The sequence below is a fragment of the Bos javanicus genome, chromosome 18 (genome assembly GCF_032452875.1).
Source record: "Bos javanicus breed banteng chromosome 18, ARS-OSU_banteng_1.0, whole genome shotgun sequence".
NCBI lineage: Eukaryota > Metazoa > Chordata > Mammalia > Artiodactyla > Bovidae > Bos > Bos javanicus.
The window spans coordinates 7,976,621-7,994,054 of record NC_083885.1 but is presented as its reverse complement, the minus strand read 5'-3'; the positions used below and the strand labels follow the sequence as shown (position 1 = coordinate 7,994,054).

The window sequence follows — 17,434 nt, the reverse complement described above, 5'->3', positions numbered from 1 at the left end:
AGTTGCCTTTGAATGATTCTAGCTCAGGGTTTCCCAAACTGTGGTCCAACAGATGCTAAGGGATGTCGTATTAGTTTGCTAGGGTTGCCAGAACAAAGTACCACAAACTGGGTAGCTTAAAACAATAAAAAAGTATTGCTCCACAGTTTTGGAGGATAGAAGTCCACAATCAAGGTGCTGACAAGGCCATGCTCCTGTGGTAGGCTCTATGAAGGAATCCTCTCTTTTAGCTTCTAGTGTGTGCCAGCAATCCTTGGCATTCCTTGGCTTGTAGGTGCATCACTATAACCTCTGCCTCAGTTGTCACATGGCCTTCTCCCCAGTATGGGGGCTGGGACTTTAACCTATCTCTTTAGGGGACACAATTCAACTCATAACAGCTGTCGTCCTCCCTTAAATGTTTCTAGATCAAATGTGGGAAACACTGGACATATAAATTCTTTAGCATGGGAATTGTTAGAGCTTTTAATATGCTAAATGTGCACTGTGAATCTCCTGGGATAAGTGTGAACAATAACATGTGTAATGATTCCCAAACCCCTATAACCAAGGCTTCTGGTATTACAGCACTTCATTCAGGGCTAGTGTTCTTTAGGCAGTATTTTGCGAAGTGCTGATCTATACTAGTGTTTCTCAATCTTGCTTGCTGCTGCTGCTAAGTCTCTTCAGTCACGTCCGACTCTGTGAGACCCCATGGACGGCAGCCCACCTGGCTCCCCCATCCCTGGGATTCTCCAGGCAAGAACACTGGAGTGGGTTGCCATTTCCTTCTCCAACGCATGAAAGTGAAAAGTGAAAGTGAAGTTGCTCAGTCGTATCCAACTCTTAGTGAGCCCATGGACTGCAGCCCACCAGGCTCTTCCGTCCATAGGATTTTCTAGGCAAGAGTACTGGAGTGGGGTGCCATTGCCTTCTCTGTCAATGTTGCCTATATGCTAGAAACCCCAGACTTCACCCCAATTTATCTATCAGCATCTCTGGGTCACAGGCATCAATATTTTTTATGCCCCCTAGGTGATTCCAATGTGCAGTCAGATATGATAAACATGCTTTAAATTCTGAAAACCACAGATCTAGATAATAAAAGTCTTCCAGGTAACTGTGAGGACAAGTGTACATTTCCCCTCTGCTGCACAGTGGAAGCACCTGATGAATCCTCTCCAATTCACCCTGTCTTGTCTCTCCTCACACACCCATTGGAGCAGATACTCTAGGTTACTGCCCCAGATCCATTCCATGCTTTCCTCCTTGCTGTCAGAATCCTGATTTATTCAAGTAGCCACTACCCTTACCCCACGTGACACACAGCAAGGTGAGGCTGCAGCCGCCTCAAAGTATATCTCAATCTGTCTTGATAATAGCCTTTGACAATGAGCCATCCATTTAGGGTGGCCACATGATCCAGTCTGGCCAATGAAAATTTTGAAAAGAGGTCTCTGAGACACTTCTGGGAAAGGTCAGTTTGGTAATAAAAAGAGATGAGTTCAAGGGCTGCTGGACACTGTTCGGTGTAAGACTGCTGGAACTCTGACAGCTACCTTGAGACCATGGGGTACAATCTGAAGATGGCAGAGCAGAAAGATGAAAGGAACATGTATACTTGGTGAGGTCTTTAAATAGCTACTGTAACAAGGAAGCTGAACTACTGCCAGCTTTCTATCTGGATGAGAGCTTAAATTTCCTTTTATGATGGTTGAACCAGGATCCCACTCTTCTACTGACAATGAAAAGCCAGGATCCTTTACAGAGAGACACATAACATGACAATGCACATAAAACCTTGGGGGGTTTATCTTCTATCCACCGCAAAACCCATCATCCCTTATGTATTTTGTCATGAGCTATATTTGCAGACATGCATCAAATAACTCATAGCAAAGTGTACACATGTCTTCTGAAAATATGGCACAGAAATCAACCCAAACACATACTGTCTGTTTTAAACAGGAAAAGTTCTAAGATCTGGATTAGTTATAAATTCTTCGTTTCTTTTTCCAACTATTCTCCACTTCTCTATTGACTGTAAATATCAAATTGTAAACTTCTTTCATTGTATTTCTGTGAGAGAAATAAATATATCTGCACAAAGAGATGAGCAGACCCCTTTGAGACACCTGAAAGAAATCACCACCTGAATTTTCAGGTGCCTGTACCAATTGTGTAATGAGATGACCTTTCACATCTCAAGCCATGGATGCTACAAAGATAATCAGATGGAAAAAAAATTTTAATCCCCAATGCTTGTTACATTAAAAAAAAAGACACACTTCCTACTGCTTTGGCATAAGGGCCCATGACATAGCCCACAGATTGATAAGTGACCCTGTTCTTTGTATCAAATGAGTTATTGAAGCTGGGAATAAATATTTTAGGGCATGGCTTGCATTATGCTGAAGTGACTTGCAACAAAACAGTAAAAATAGAACACTGATATTATGGAAACTAACCAAGATCTGGAGTTTAGAATACAGCACTGTGAATCAGTCAGCATCCCAAACAGAACTGAGCTTAAGAGCAGTTGACTGCAAATTGGACTGATGAGCAAGTGATGCTACTGACACCTAGTATGCTTAAGCCATAGAATGTCTCCCTCATTCCACTCCTGGGAAAGTTAGTTAACCTTTCCAAGCCTCCAGCTCTTCATCTATGAAATGAGTATAATACCTACCAGTAGGGCTTTGGTGAGAATTACAAAGATAGTGCATCCTCCCAGGCACATAACGAAGGCTCAGTGTACTCAGAGGAAAGGACAACTCAGAGGAGCATGACAAACTCAGAGGAGCTTGCAAACCACTGCACAGATGTGTTGACTTCCCCAGTTTTGTAAGTGAGGAAGAATGTTAGCACAACATTTGGGTCTCCCAAACACACACATATTCGCACATATACTCACACACGCATATACTTCAAGGTATGCCCTGTAATACTGACAGTGTGGAGATTGAGGTGTTTCTCACTCCAGTGTTTCTTTGCTGATTCTTGCCTACTCCACAAAATCTGTGTTAAAGGCGAGGTCTTTTCTCAAACCTAATTTTCTGTCTCCTTGGATTGGGTGAGACATGTCTTCTGCTTTTCTCCTAAAGTTTCAGTCACAGGACTGCTTAAGTAAGGAGCTGATCATGCTGGGTCTCAACTCTCTGCCTTTTGACTGCTACTGCAGTAGCTCCTGCAGTATAGACTCCACCAGAAGCCACTCCTGACCCTTCAACAAGTCCTTGCCCCTCTATAAGCTTCATGATTCGGTTTCTCCCCTCTTTGGAGACTGTAGGATTTGGGGAATATGCAAAGTAATAAAGTTTTCAATATTTCAAAAAGTCAAAGAGAAACTGCATTTGTGTTAGCGCACCTTTGGCCAGTGCCCAACAACCAACTTTGGCTGGAATGATTCTTTGGATCTGCTATGAATACTGCTCTGGGTGACCTTGATCCTCTTTCCCGAGGACCCAAGAGCACCACTCCTGCCTGGAGCCCTTCTCACAGCCTGGGTGGGTCTTGGAAGTCACATAAACTGACCTACAGCTTTCACTCGCCCAGAAGCACCGCCTGAAGGCGTGGTCCCACCCCTCCCGGGACGCCCCGCCCAGCTCGGCCTGGCCCGCCTACTCCACGAGCCAGTCCCCGCCCCTCGCCACCGCCCCTTCCGGGCCTCAGGGTCTTCCGAGCGTCCACGCCCCTCCCGCCTGCGGCCCTGTCAGGCCCCGCCCCTCTCGGGGCTTCGCCCCCACGCCCCCGTCCAGCCAGCTCGCTCCGGCTCGCTCCGGCCCGGAGCCGCCCCGTCCCGCCCCGCCCCCGCCGGCCGGGGTGCTCTAGGTGCCGCGCGGAGACCCTCTGCACCCGTGCGAACATGGCGCTGCGCGCGGTGCGGAGCGTGCGGGCCGCGGTCGGCGGCCTGCGCGCCATCTCGGCACCCAGCGCGCCCTGCTTGCCGCGGCCCTGGGGACTGCGAGCGGGTGCAGTCCGGGAGCTGCGCACCGGCCCTGCTCTGCTGTCGGGTAAGTGTTGGAGGGCACGTGGGCCGAGCCGGGCTGCCTCGGGGGAAAGGGGCTGGGCCTCGATCCTTACCTCGGGTCCTCGGCCGCGGGCCGCCCGGGTCCAGCGAGGCGACCTCTGTGCGCGCTTTTTGTTGCTGGGACCCCGTGTTGCGGCGCCGTTGCTACCTCCCTGAGCTGCTGGGACGGCCCCGCAGCCTTTGTCATGCGGGTTGGGAGCCGGGGCGAGGGGGCGGGGAGACTAAAGACACGCGCGGCCGCCGTGTCCAGGGTGGTTCTGGCAGGAGTGTCGGCCGTTCGCTGCTGCAGACCCGGGCAAGGTCGCTGAGCTCCTTCGTGACCTTAGGTTCCTCGCATTTGTGAGCATCGTGCACCCTAAGAGTGAGGACAAGTAATAGGTTTTACTTTGCTATGCATATCGTCACTGTAAGTTCTGAAGTAAAAGTAAAGCAAGAGCATTTATTGAAACTTAAAGCACTGGATCTAGTTTTACCAGCTAAAGCTAGCATAATTTTGCAGACAACTATTTCCTAAGGCAGTGCGATAAAGTCTCCTGGGTTCCACTGAGGACGTTCTGCTAAAGTCTGTATCGTCGTATATAAAGTATAGTTGTGAATGTGGCTGAAACGAGGCCTTACATACACGGGCTTGAAGTAACTGGGAGACTTGCCCGTGAATATCTTGGCCATCTGTGCTACTTTAGCACAAGTGAACGCAGAGGAAAAACTGTTGGACTTCATGCACCAAAACGTGAGGCACTAAGTGCACCTCCTCGCGAACTCCGGCTTCTTAATGCACGGAGCGCAGGTCTGGTGGCTGTTATCTCATTAAGTTCGTTGTTTTAGAAACCTGTTTGGGACTAGAAAAGTTGATAAATTTAGTTCAAAGTCAAACATAACGAAGCTTACTTATCTCCCCCCCCCCCCCACCGTAATCTCTCAGATCTGTTGGTGGTACATATCAGTACATTACTATTTTACATACATCAATACATTACTAATTTGAATATAAGGGAAAAGCATTTCTCAGATAACTGACTTTCAAGCCTGTTATTTTTTTGGTTAGTTCAGTATTACTTTTTTGCATTGTCCTGTTAACTAGTTAAATATTGCCCAAGATATCAATAGCCATGATCTGGTTGAACACCTGAGTTTTCAGTTCTAGAGACTTGAGTTCCAAATTTTGGCTTCCTCTATCTTTGGTGGTCACTTGTTTCCCTCGCTGGAAAAATGGAAATAATAATCCCTACTTTACACACTTGTTGGATGAAATGAAAGAATGTAACTGCTGTACATATAGCCTGATGCATAGTAAGTACTTGATAATGTTACTTATTAAATGTTAGTGTATAGAATCAGCAGAAAATTGATCAAATATTAGTATATTTGATTCAGTGACTTTGAAAGGGGGAAAATGCAAAGTTCTCAAATTACTCAAAACACTTTATTTTCTGGGGGCTGAAACCCATTGTTTTCAAGACTCAAAATAACTATTTACCTAATCTCCTGTTCACCTTTCCTCCCATTGGGCCAGGGGTTAAAGGAGAATTGTACCAATCATTGTTTTTAGCCTAAATTGCGTGGCCTGGTATAAAGACTTAATGGCCTTTGAGGCCAACAGGACCTGGGTGCATTTAGCTTAGCAGTGTTGCTGCCTTTTCCTCTAAACTGTGGTTGCTCAGTTGCTAAAACTGAATGTTGAGTACTCTTGTTCCTCAAGATTATCTTTACAATTAGGCAAGATGGCAAGACCAAGGTCAGGACAGTCAAGTCATATTTATGGTTGTCCAGTCCTTTCTATAAAAAAGTGTATTAGTTTAAACTGCCAGTTCTAGAGTTGTCACAGAATGTTAGGGAGAATTGAGTGCTTTAGCCAGATAACTATATACTAGATGTTTTGCTCAGAATCTTCTTACACTTTAAAAAATTACTTCCCTCCAACTTTTGATTGCTTACTATATGCCAAGGACAGTGTTTAGAACTGGGGCTACAAATGCAATAAACCCTGCTCTTGCTTGCTTTGTGCTTGGTCTACTCCCTGGGGGAAGGTGACAGAAGGGCTGTATCTGTAGCATGTTAAGCGCCATGTTGGGGGGAGAGGTGCAGAGAGCTGGGGGAGCAGACTGGACAGCCCAGGAACCCAGGCTTGGAGGGCTAGATAAGGCTGCTGGCAGGAAGAGTTTCTAAGCTGAGATCTGAAAGTCAAGAAAAGGCAGTGGGGAGAGTGGGTTGCAGTCAGAACACTAAGTACAAACAAATCTTAACCTTAGGGAAACATCAGATTGACCTGAAGCATTCAGTAATTTGAAGTGGAGCGGAGCAACTGACTGTGAGATTTTGCCACCTCTTCCACTGAGGAGTATGACATTCAAGTTATTTAATGATGGGGGTGGAAATTAATATTTTTTATTTACATTCTGGTATCTATCAGAGCTGTGTAATCAAGACAGTTTAATGTTTTAAGTACAGTTATCTTTTGGGTTAGGGGTAAGAGTAAACTAGCAATACTTGTTTTAAAACAGTATTGAAATTAATGAGCCATTTTCATATTAATTTCGGTACTTTTGGAAAACTGCTTCACTTCAGAATGTGGCATATATTTAAGAAGATATGCTTTATAAAAAATTTTATTCTTTTAAGCAAGTACTATCTAAGTAATTTTTTTCACATCACTCAAGTTTTGGTAGGTCTTTGTTCCAGGAATCCTTGAGTAGTTTGGCCATCCTTGTATTTGAAAAGAAGCAGGTTATAAAGCCAAGGGCTAACCTATCCAGTAAATGTTGAGCAGAGCTTGCCTTTCTACCGGTTAATGTCTTAGCTCTGAGGTGACAACTGAGTTCTGATGGTATAATTTGCTTCTCATAATGATGGTAGCCACTTTATTCAAGGGCCAACTTGAATTCAGTTAAAGTAGAATCAAGAACTTAGTCAAGTTATAATTGTTCAAGGTCAGTTTTATTCCTGACACAGCTCTACCTAAAGAGGCACATTATTTTTTAGGTTAAATCATTTATGAGCATTTTTATGCTCCCAAAATTTCATCACTCTTCAGAGGGACAGACTTCTTTCTGTAAGACAGACCAGTAATGGATAGGTATACATTTGAAATGTGCTCCAGTATTTGTGTGTATGATTTAGACTGAGTAATGTTGAGTACAAATAATCAAATTGCCAAAAGATCCAAAGGTATTCACATCAAGCCATCTTTGCCTAAATAATATCACTGTTGAGATGTGTCTTATGATCTGTTTTGTCCTGGGCAGTATACTATTGAATGACAGTGTCAATAAGTCAAACAAATACTGGGAAGACCTTGCCTTTTGATAGCATTGATATGAAGAGAAATGCTTTTAAAGAAGTGATGCCACTGCTTTTCTGAAATATTGGTCTTTATTTTAGTGCGGAAATTCACAGAAAAACACGAATGGGTAACAACAGAAAATGGTGTCGGAACAGTGGGAATCAGCAATTTTGCACAGGTACTAGATTGTCTTGAAATATTTAAAACAGTCTGCTCTTGCCTAAATTGGATTGTCTTTATCTTTTAAAATTGTTTATTCTGCCCCTTAGTATCTTGGGCCCTTTAAAAGCCCTTAGAAGAACATCTGTCATAGGTGGAAAAAGAAAAACATAGGAAAGTGTATAGTGTTTTAAGAGAGTAAAAGGTTAACAGTTAATAAATTCAAGAGAAATGTTTGTTTCATATTGGGTCAGTTAAGGAAAGCAGCAGAGCAAGCAAAGGGCTGGAGTGTTAGTGTTTTGTGGATAATAGTGATATACACATGACCTGGGGACTTGAAGAGGGAACACCTAGAATGGCACAGATTACACAAAGATAAACTTTTTATTTAGAGTTTATCTCAACTAATTCCACTATTGTCACTGAGCCTCCAGTTTGATATTGTGTAAAAGAAAACTACAATATTAGAAAACTACACCAGGACTTCCCTGGTGGCTCAGATGGTAAAGCATCTGCCTACAACATGGGAGACCTGGGTTCAATCCAGTATTCTTGCCTGGAAAATCCTATGGACGGAGGAGCCTGTTAGGCTACAGTCCATGGGGTTGCAAAGAGTTGGACACGACTGAGCGACTTGGGTGGGGAGAGGAGGGGGCAGGGGATATTAACTGATGGGAGGATATGGTATTCCTCAGAAATGCTGGGATCTCATGTACTGAGAATCAATGACAGCCGTATCTTTGTGGGCATATCTGTGTACCTACTGAGGCCCAGTACAGAATGCTCTGTGAAATACTGTATAAATATTGTCCTCCTCCCCTCAAGTTTATGAGGGGAAATCACTTAACATGGAAAACGACATGCAAAACAATATGTGGTGGATGACCTGAGTCGTACAAGGGGTTGTAACCCACTCACCTGATGGAGAGATCACTATTGATTAGTCAGCAAATCAGTAGGAGAAATGTCCTCAGTAAAATTGCAGAAGTGGAAAAGCACAAAGTGTGTTTGTTCTTAAAGGAGCTAGTCATCTTTTCAGGGCATGTGGTTGGTGACAAGGGTCACTGCCACCTGTGGGCCAGCTGATGGCATGTTTTCTTGCAAGTCCTGAGGTGAGAATAATTTTGCATTTTTAAAGGGTTATAAGAAAAAACAGAATTTGACCCCTCAAGTGTAAAGTATGTACTATTTGAATTAAAGGGATTAAATGCTTGGCTTGTTCCTAATTACTAGGTTTAATTTGATTTCTTAGAGATTTTTTTGTTTTTGCTTTTTAAAGGAAGCTTTGGGAGATGTTGTTTACTGTAGTCTGCCTGAAGTTGGGACAAAGTTGAACAAACAAGGTGAGTGTTTTTCTCTTCTTGGTATGTCATGACTCATGCCATGAGTTTTATCTTGAATAATGACTTGTCTGCATCTTATTGCCATCCCTAGCTGTAAGGAATGATGATAGTAAAGAATAGTGAACATCTTCATATTTTATAATGGAAGGTAGGAAGTAGAGAGAAATGGCTCTTAGCACCATCCCTGCCACACATTAATGCATTAGGGATATAGCTGAGGCTCCAGTGTTCTTGCCTGGAGAATCCCAGGGACGGGGGAGCCTGGTGGGCTGCCATCTGTGGGGTCGCACAGAGTCGGACATAACTAAAGCGACTTAGCAGCAGCAGCAGCGGAGGTCTCTTAAGTTTAAAAAATAAAATCTGTTTTTCTTTGGAGGCAGTAACGAATATCAGAACATGAGTTCATGAGTCAGAATCTGGTTTTAAATCCAGGCCCCTCAACATATCAGCTGTGTGATTTGGCAGAAATTACTTAATGTAGACCTCATCTGTGAGTTAGGATAATAATAACTGCCTCATATAGTAGTTATAAAGATTAAATGGAATTAGCATAATATCCAGCATAAGATTTGTTGTTGTTTAGTCACTAAGTTGTGTCCAACTCTTTTGCAACCCTTTGGACTGTGGCCCGCCAGGCTCCTCTGTCCGTGGGATCTTCCAGGCAAGAATCTTGGAGTGGGTTGCCATTCCTCCTCTTCCTGACCCAGGCATGGAACTCATGTCTCCTGCATTGGCAGGTAGATTCTTTACCATGGAGATTAGTACTTGATAAATGTCAAGCAGTAAAACCACATGTTATTCATGGGCTCCTTTACATGTATAAGATACTGCTAGAGAATTTAAGTATCTGTTTTCTAATATCTTTGACAATATTGGCCATATCTTTTTCTGCTTAAACTTTCCCTATCATTTATCTTGTTTAAACTTTTTTTTTTATCTGTACACCAGTTGTTTTCTTTTTTATGCTTAATTTAAAAATTTCCATAAATAAAAATATGTTGAGTAACCTCCTTAAACTAATGAATGCTTTAAACTTTCTGCCAAAGGTGTTTTTTTAAATTGATATGAAATTTATATATGGTGAAAATGCCTAGATCTAGATCTTAACTAGATCTAGGCATTAACTATATACTCTTAACTGTATAATCCAAACAGTTTTGATAAACGATAATCTCTTCTCTGATTTCTATCACCATAGATTACTTCTGCCTGTTCTTTAACTTCATTTAAAAGGAATCGGACAATATTATGCCTAGTCTCTTTTGTCTACCATCATGAGTTTGAGATACATTCATATTAAGTGCTCAGTAATTTGCTTTTTATGCCAGCGGTGTCCCATTGTGTTTGCTGAAGTTGTTATACCATTTGTATTCTCACCAACAGTATCAGAGTTCCATGTACAACATATCTCATTGTGGTTTTAACGTGCATTTCCCTAGTGACAGATTACTCACCTTTCCATGTGCTTTTTGCCACTCACATCTTTGTGAAGTCTCTAGTCTATCTTTTTTACCATTGATTTTAGGCATCTTTTATAAATTCTAGATACAAAACCTTTTTCAGATATGTATTTTATGAATATTTTATCATATTTATGTATAAAACATTGTGTTTTCTCTAAGATATCTTTGTCTGTCTTCATAGTTCCCAGATTATATACCCCAGTAACATGAGGTGCTGTGGGATATTTTTAATTTTTAACATCTGTTGGACACAGCACAAACTAAGAATCAGTGAAGTTAACAATTGCAATATTGAATCTTACTCTATTACTTTGGGTAATGTATCTTTGAAGCAAGTACTCCACAGTTGGTGTGGAACATGAGGTTGGGCATTGGTTGATATGACCTGATTCCCTGATGGAGAACTTATACAATATGCAGCAGACACACTTATATCTGTAAATTGTAATTAAGAATGAAAATTCTATTTTTGTTCAATTGCTGTATTTTTTTTTTAATTGCTACTCAGTTGTTAGGATATAAAAACCTTCTAAGTAGCTTGGACCTGACCTCTTAATAAATTGAAATGTTAGGTATTTGTTTTGGTCTAGGAGAAGGCAATGGCAACCCACTGCAGTACTCTTACCTGGAAAATCCCATGGACAGAGGAGCCTGGTAGGCTGCAGTCCATGGGGTCGCTAGGAGTCAGACACGACTTCACTTTCACGCATTGGAGAAGGAAATGGCAACCCACTCCAGTGTTCTTGCCTGTAGAATCCCAGGGACGGGGGAGCCTGGTGGGCTGTCGTCTATGGGGTCGCACAGAGTCGGACACGACTGAAGTGACTTAGCAGCAGCAGCAGCAGCAGTTACCACGAAATCCCCACCAAGGGCACTATGAGCTGAGAAAGGGCATGGTATGGGCAACTCAGGTCCATACCAAGGTTCACAGAGATTGAACATTTCATTATTAGGTATATTTAGCTGTGGGAGTTTTCAAAGATGCCCACTATCAGATGAAGCAGTTCCCTTCTATATCTAGTTTGCCGAGATTATCATTTGTGGATGTTGAATGTTTGTTGAATTTTCTCCATCTGTTGACATGTTTGAAGGGTTTTTCTTGTTTATGTGATGAATGATGATTCATTTTTCAATGTTAAACATTCATTTTGACTGTTTAACCAACCTTGGATTCCTGGTAGTCATTGTGTAAGAATTGTTTTTTTATGGTGGATTCATGTTGATGTATGGCAAAACCAATACAATACTGTAAAGTAATTAACCTCCAATTAAAATAAATTTATATTATAAAAATATTAAAAATAAAAAAGAATGTTTTTTAAAAAATGTACTGTTGATTTGCTGTTTTTTACATTATGTTCATGAGAGATACTGGTCTTTTCTTAAAATGGCTTTGTCAAATTTTGGAATCTGTTCTATCTGCCACATAAAATAAGTTTAGAAATATTCCCATCTGTTTTTCTGAAAGAATGTGCATCAGTCTTGATAGCTCATCAATTTTATCAATCTCTTGAAAGAATTTCTACTGTGTAGAATTCATTTCTACTATGCTAAATTTTCTGTTTTCCATTTCATTTATTTTTTCATGGCTTTATTTTCTTCCTCCAACTTAATGTTTTCTCGCTTCTGGAAATTTGTGGGTTTGTTGGTTTCCACAGTTTTTCTTAAATTGACTTTTTATCTGTACTGTAAAATGCCATCTCCCTTGCAATGAGTGGCAGCTAAAATCTAGTTTGATGCTTTTTTTTTGTTGGTTGTGCTGGTTATTTGTTGTTGTAAGGACTTTTGTCTAGTTGTGGGTAGCAGGGGCTGTCCTCTAGCTGGAGTACACAGGCTTGCCATTCCAGGGCTTCTCTTGTTGCGAAGCATGGGCTCTAGGTGTGTGGGCTTCAGTAGTTGTGGCTCATGAGCTCAGTAGTTGCAGCACACAGGCTTAGTTGCTCCACAGCATGTGGGAGTCTTTCTGGATCAGGGACTGAACCCATGACCCCTGCAGGCAGGTTCTTAACCATTGGACCACCAGGGAAGTCCCTAAAAATCATTTTTTTTTTTTTTAAGAATCAAAAGTGTCATCTCTTCTTTCGAATGTTGCCTCTTCTCTCTAAACTGCCTTCTTTTGTTCATTTTCTAGTATCTTTAGAAGCCAGGTCATTTATTTTAAGATGTTATTTTTAAATAAAACCTAAAGATATTACCTCTGTTTCATTGACTACACTAAAGCCTTTGAGTGTGTGGATCATAACAAACTGTGAAGAGCTCTTAAAGAGATGAGAATACCATACCATCTTACCTGTCTCCTCAGAAACCTGTATGCAGGTCAAGAAGCAACAGTTAGAACCCTATATGGATCAACTGATTGGTTCAAGATTGAGAAAGGAGTAGGACAGGGCTGTCTACTGTCACTCTGTCTAACTAACCTATACACTGAGCACATCATGAGAAATGCTGGGCTAGACGAGTTACAAGCTGGCATCAAGATAGGTGGGAAAGGGACTTTCCTGGTGGTCTAGTGGCTAAGACTCTGCTCCCTAATGCAGGGGGCCTGGGTCTGATCCCTGGTCAAGTAAAGTAGATCCCATATGCTACAACTAAGAGCCTGCATGCTGCAACTAAAGATCCTGCGTACTGCACCTAACACCCAGTTCAGTCAAAAAAAAAAAAAAGATAGATGGGAGAAACATCAACCTCAGATATGCAGATGATACCACTCTAAATGGCAGAAAGCAAAGAGGAATTAAAGAGCTTCTTAGTGACAGTGAAGGAGGAAAGTGAAAAAGCTGGCTTGAAACTCAACACTGAAAACTAAGATCATGGCATCTGGTCCCATTACTTCATGGCAGATAGAAGGGGAAAAGGTGAAAGTAGTGACAGATCTCTTCTTCTTGGGCTCTAAAAATCACTGCAGATGGTGACTGCAGCCATGAAATCAGAAGACGATTGCTTCTTGGCAGGAAAGCTATGACAAACCTAGACAGTGTGTTGAAAAGCAGAGTCAGTATTCTGCCAACAAAGGTCTGTATAGTCAAGGCTATGGCCTTCCCAGTGGTCATGTAAGGTCATCAGAGATGACTGTAAAGAAGGCAGAACGCCAAAGAATTGCCTTCAAACTACGGTGCTGGAGAAGACTCCTGAAAGTCCCTTGGACAGCAAGAAGATCAAACCAGTCAATCTTGAGGGAAATCATCAACCCTGAATATTGATTGGAAGAACTGATGGTGAAGCTGAAGCTTCAGTATTTTGATCATCTGATGCGAAGAGCTGACTCATTAGAAAAGACCCTGATGCTGGGAAAGATTGAGGGCAGAAGAATAGGGTGTCAGAGGATGGCATCATGAATGCAATGGACATGAACTCAGGCAAACTTCAGGAGATGGTGAGGGACAGGGAGGCCTGGTGCACTGCAGTCCATGGGGTTGCAGAGTCGGACATGACAGGGTGACTGAACAAAAGATATTATTTCCTTCTAAGCACTACTTTAGCTCTACCCCCACAAACTGGTATGTTACATTCACATTCAGTTCAGATCAATTTTCGATGGTCTTTCTTCATGTTCATTGATCCTTTCTTCTGTATCCAGTCAACTCTTAGTGCCATCTAGTGAATATTTTATTTTAGATAGGCCTTCCAGTTCTAGAATGTCCATTTTTAAAATTATTAGTTTTTTGCAGGTATTCCCCCAAACATTGATTCACTGTGATTTTATAACATGTTTTGAGATTCTCTGCTAATTCCAATATGTGGGTCTGTGGAACATTTTGAGATCTTTATACTGACTACTTTTCCACTTTGGCAGGCCCATACTCAATCCTCTGACCCCTTGAGCAAATAAGACTATGGTTTTTTACTTGTTCTAGTTACAGTGTGCTGTTTGGATGGGGCAGTGTTGTCAGGCTACAAATTGTATAAATGAAGATCTTGCATGACAAAACCTATGGTTTTATTTAAAGATATTTAGATCTTTTTATCATGACTATAGAGGTGATCACTTTTCTCTATTTTGTATTTTGGGATCACTAACTTGACATTTCATATTTTCTTTAATTTTCTCAATTTAGAGGAGTTTGGTGCTTTGGAAAGTGTGAAAGCTGCTAGTGAACTCTATTCTCCTCTATCAGGAGAAGTAACTGAAATTAATAAAGCTCTAGCAGAAAATCCAGGACTTGTCAACAAGTCTTGTTACGAAGACGGTAAGTTGTTGGTGAAAATTTTTTTAAGGATTGTTTGCTGCAGTTAACATTTAATCTAGACTATAAAGCAATCTTTAACTGATTGTGATTTCTTTTTGTACTTCTTGGTATTATAATAAAGACATTCTGCTTTAAAAAGAAAAAATACAGGTTAGGTTATATTTTAGATCTCTGTCAATAAAAGCATTGCCTAATTTTATAGGGTTCTTAGTATTGTAGTTGTAGACTCATTATAAACTTCAAAGTACTTACCTCTTCAGTCATAAAGCATTAATCACATTTTGTGGTAAAGGTGGTTAGTAATTATTGCATTCAGTTTTCTCATATTTTCATCTTCATAATAATGTAGTAAGGTAAACTAGTAGTAGTTTTTTCCCTTTCATAGATGAAATTCTCAAAGGATTTCTTTGGTAAGGTCAAACAGCCAATAAAATGCAAAATTAGCATTAAGTTGTAGTTTTCTATTTCCTATCGCCTGCTTCTCTCTTCTAATGCTTTCTAATGCCATTAATTTCAGTAGTTCCAGTGTTGGTGTTCTTTATTTTATATACCTGTATATTTGGATCCCTGTGTAAAGTTGTTAATGCTTATTAACTACAACCTAAGATTTCTTAATCCATGATGGTACAATTTCTTCTGGTTCTTTATCATTATTATATGTAAGAAATATTAATTCTTAAGGTTAAAATTTATGTGACTTTCTCTTTTAAAAGGTGATTTGGAATATGATACATTTTTTTGGTTGCAGGTTGGCTGATCAAGATGACATTCAGTAACCCTTCAGAACTAGATGAACTAATGAGTGAAGAAGCATATGAGAAATACATAAAATCTATTGAGGAGTGAAACTGGAACCCCTAAATAAACTACTTTGAAACAACTTAATCTAGCATAGTTGTCTTAAATTAGTGGTAGATAGATATTTAGAAAGCAACTTTTAGCAAAAGAAACTACTTGTAACAATGTTTCCTGAAGAAAATACCCCTTAACTTTCTAATGACTTCAGATAAACACTGCATCTTTTTCCACAGCATCCTGTGATTTTTAGGCTAGGCTCCAGTTATAATATTCAGAATTCCTGAAATTATCTCTGGTAAAACTAATTACAAAAATTATGTAATTCAAGGATAACATGGTTATCTTAAACCTTATATGACTTGTAACTTGCTTACAGCTATCCTTGGATTTGGGTCAAAATTATCTTTCCACTAGAAATAACTGCCAGTGGAGAAAAGTTTGTTAGTTGTATAGTGTCCAGTGAAGAATATTACTATCTTAATTTTGCAATACACTGTGTTTGCTGGTGCTATTTTTATACAGTGAAGCAACAGCCTTGCAGGAGAATAAACAATTTAATAATAAAATATTCAACTTCTTAATCATGTATTTTGTTCTGCTGTTAATATTTCATAGTATGTTTCCTAGTATTTATAAAGATGCTAATTTTAACTTATGGGAAGTCTTTTTTTTTTTTTAAAGGAAATTTAAGTCCTGCCAATGAGAAAGTTCCAAGAAGATGTTTCCTTTTAGTCACAAACCTGGCTTTTCTTAAGCAAAGATCTAGTTGCCTGATAACATCAAGTACTATTTTTTGATTATCTTTAATGTATTGAAAAAGAAATCACTGACCTTGTTTTTCTGTCATGCTAAATTAGAAGAGTGGAGTAAAAACAAGAAAAGGTGAAATTGTGACCAGCCTAGCACATGACAACCTTAAGAAAGCTAAGCCACATAAGTAATGGGAATAGAAGTGGACACAGTGAAACTTGTGGCCAACATAGCATACACTAAGAACAAACTCTTCTATCATTTTCCCAATACTGGAGGAGAAAGCAAGTATTTAGGGATTACTGTCTTCTGATAAATAAAGAGCAAACACGAGAACATAGAGTATGTAGATAGATAAGTAACATACAAGCCTTTCCTGTTCCTCTGCAAAATGGATGCATTCTTTCCAGGACTGAGCCATTAGCCCTATCACTGCTGAGCTGTCTGTTAATAATCTATTTCCTTTGGAACTAGAAATGGATAAGTAATAATTGCTCATCTTAGTCTAAATAATTAAATTTTGTTTTAAAGGTGCTCTTTTGTATTACCTTCTTTGGTCTTTACAATAGCCAGAGCTCGGTAGGGCATATCCATAACTACAACCATTTCACAGATGAGGTGATGGAAAGGATAAAAGCTGGAAGTTATGGTTAGGGTTTTCACATTTCCTGATTCACTATCAGTTCCTTTACAAATGTATGTTACTATAAAAATACAAGGGAATTCCCTGGAGATCCAGTGGTTAGGACTCTTTCACTATGCAATGAAAGTTAGGCACTTTAATTGCTGGGGCCCAGGTTCAATCCCTGGTTGGGGAACTAAGACTGCACAACATGTGTGACGTAGCCAAATATATATATTTAAATGGGAATCTAGTCAAAGCTATGGTTTTTCCAGTAGTCATGTATGGATATGAGACTTGGACCATAAAGAAAGCTGAGTGCTGAAGAACTGTGGTGTTGGAGAAGGCTCTTGAGAGTCCCTTGGATTGCAAGGAGATCCAACCAGTCTATCCTAGAGGAAATCAGTCCTGATTATATTCATTGGAAGGACTGATGGAGAAGCTCCAATACTTTGGCCACATGATGTGAAGAACTGACTCATTGGAAAAGACCCTGATGCTGGGAAAGATTGAAGGCAGGAGGAGAAGGGGGCGACAGAGGATGAGATGGTTGGATGGCATCACTGACTCGAAGGACATGAGTTTGAGCAAGCTCCAAGAGTTGGTGATGGACAGGGAAGCCTGGCGTGCTGCAATGCATGGGGTCAAAAGAGTTGGATACAGCTGAATGACTGAACTGAACTGGGAGTCTGATGGGAGAAGGGGATGGGATCAAAGAACAGCTATTACAACTTGGTCTTTCACAGTTCAGAATATAGAGCCAATTCAATTCTGTTATAGTGCTGCTGAAAATAATAGGTGTTGAATGGCCCTTCAAATGGAC

At 40.6% G+C, this 17,434-nt stretch overlaps 1 protein-coding gene and 1 long non-coding RNA gene across 5 annotated transcripts in view; one reads left to right on the top strand and one right to left on the bottom strand.

Moving 5' to 3' along the window:
- Nucleotides 1-17,434, bottom strand: part of LOC133230003 (uncharacterized) — a 41,096-nt gene that overhangs the window by 20,659 nt on the left and 3,003 nt on the right. Inside the window, exons 2-4 of one of the 3 annotated variants that reach the window (XR_009730701.1) lie at nucleotides 10,880-11,135; nucleotides 8,367-8,555; nucleotides 4,063-4,364 (exon numbers count right to left, since the gene is read on the bottom strand). This is a non-coding gene — a long non-coding RNA (uncharacterized LOC133230003). Of the gene's footprint in view, nucleotides 1-4,062; nucleotides 4,365-8,366; nucleotides 11,136-17,434 lie in introns of all 3 variants that reach the window. The other 2 variants (XR_009730700.1, XR_009730702.1) reach the window with 2 other exon arrangements.
- GCSH (glycine cleavage system protein H) lies at nucleotides 3,618-15,827 on the top strand. Of its 2 annotated transcripts, XM_061386836.1 has the most exons (5): nucleotides 3,646-3,992; nucleotides 7,388-7,467; nucleotides 8,728-8,791; nucleotides 14,310-14,441; nucleotides 15,190-15,827. In XM_061386836.1, exons 1-5 carry the CDS (start codon nucleotides 3,845-3,847, stop codon nucleotides 15,285-15,287), a joined length of 522 nt encoding a protein of 173 aa, XP_061242820.1. In that variant the 5' UTR covers nucleotides 3,646-3,844; the 3' UTR covers nucleotides 15,288-15,827. The 2 variants fall into 2 exon arrangements, with proteins under 2 accessions (XP_061242821.1, XP_061242820.1); XM_061386837.1 differs by lacking the exons at nucleotides 14,310-14,441; nucleotides 15,190-15,827 and adding an exon at nucleotides 9,427-9,560 and having other exon boundaries at nucleotides 3,618-3,992.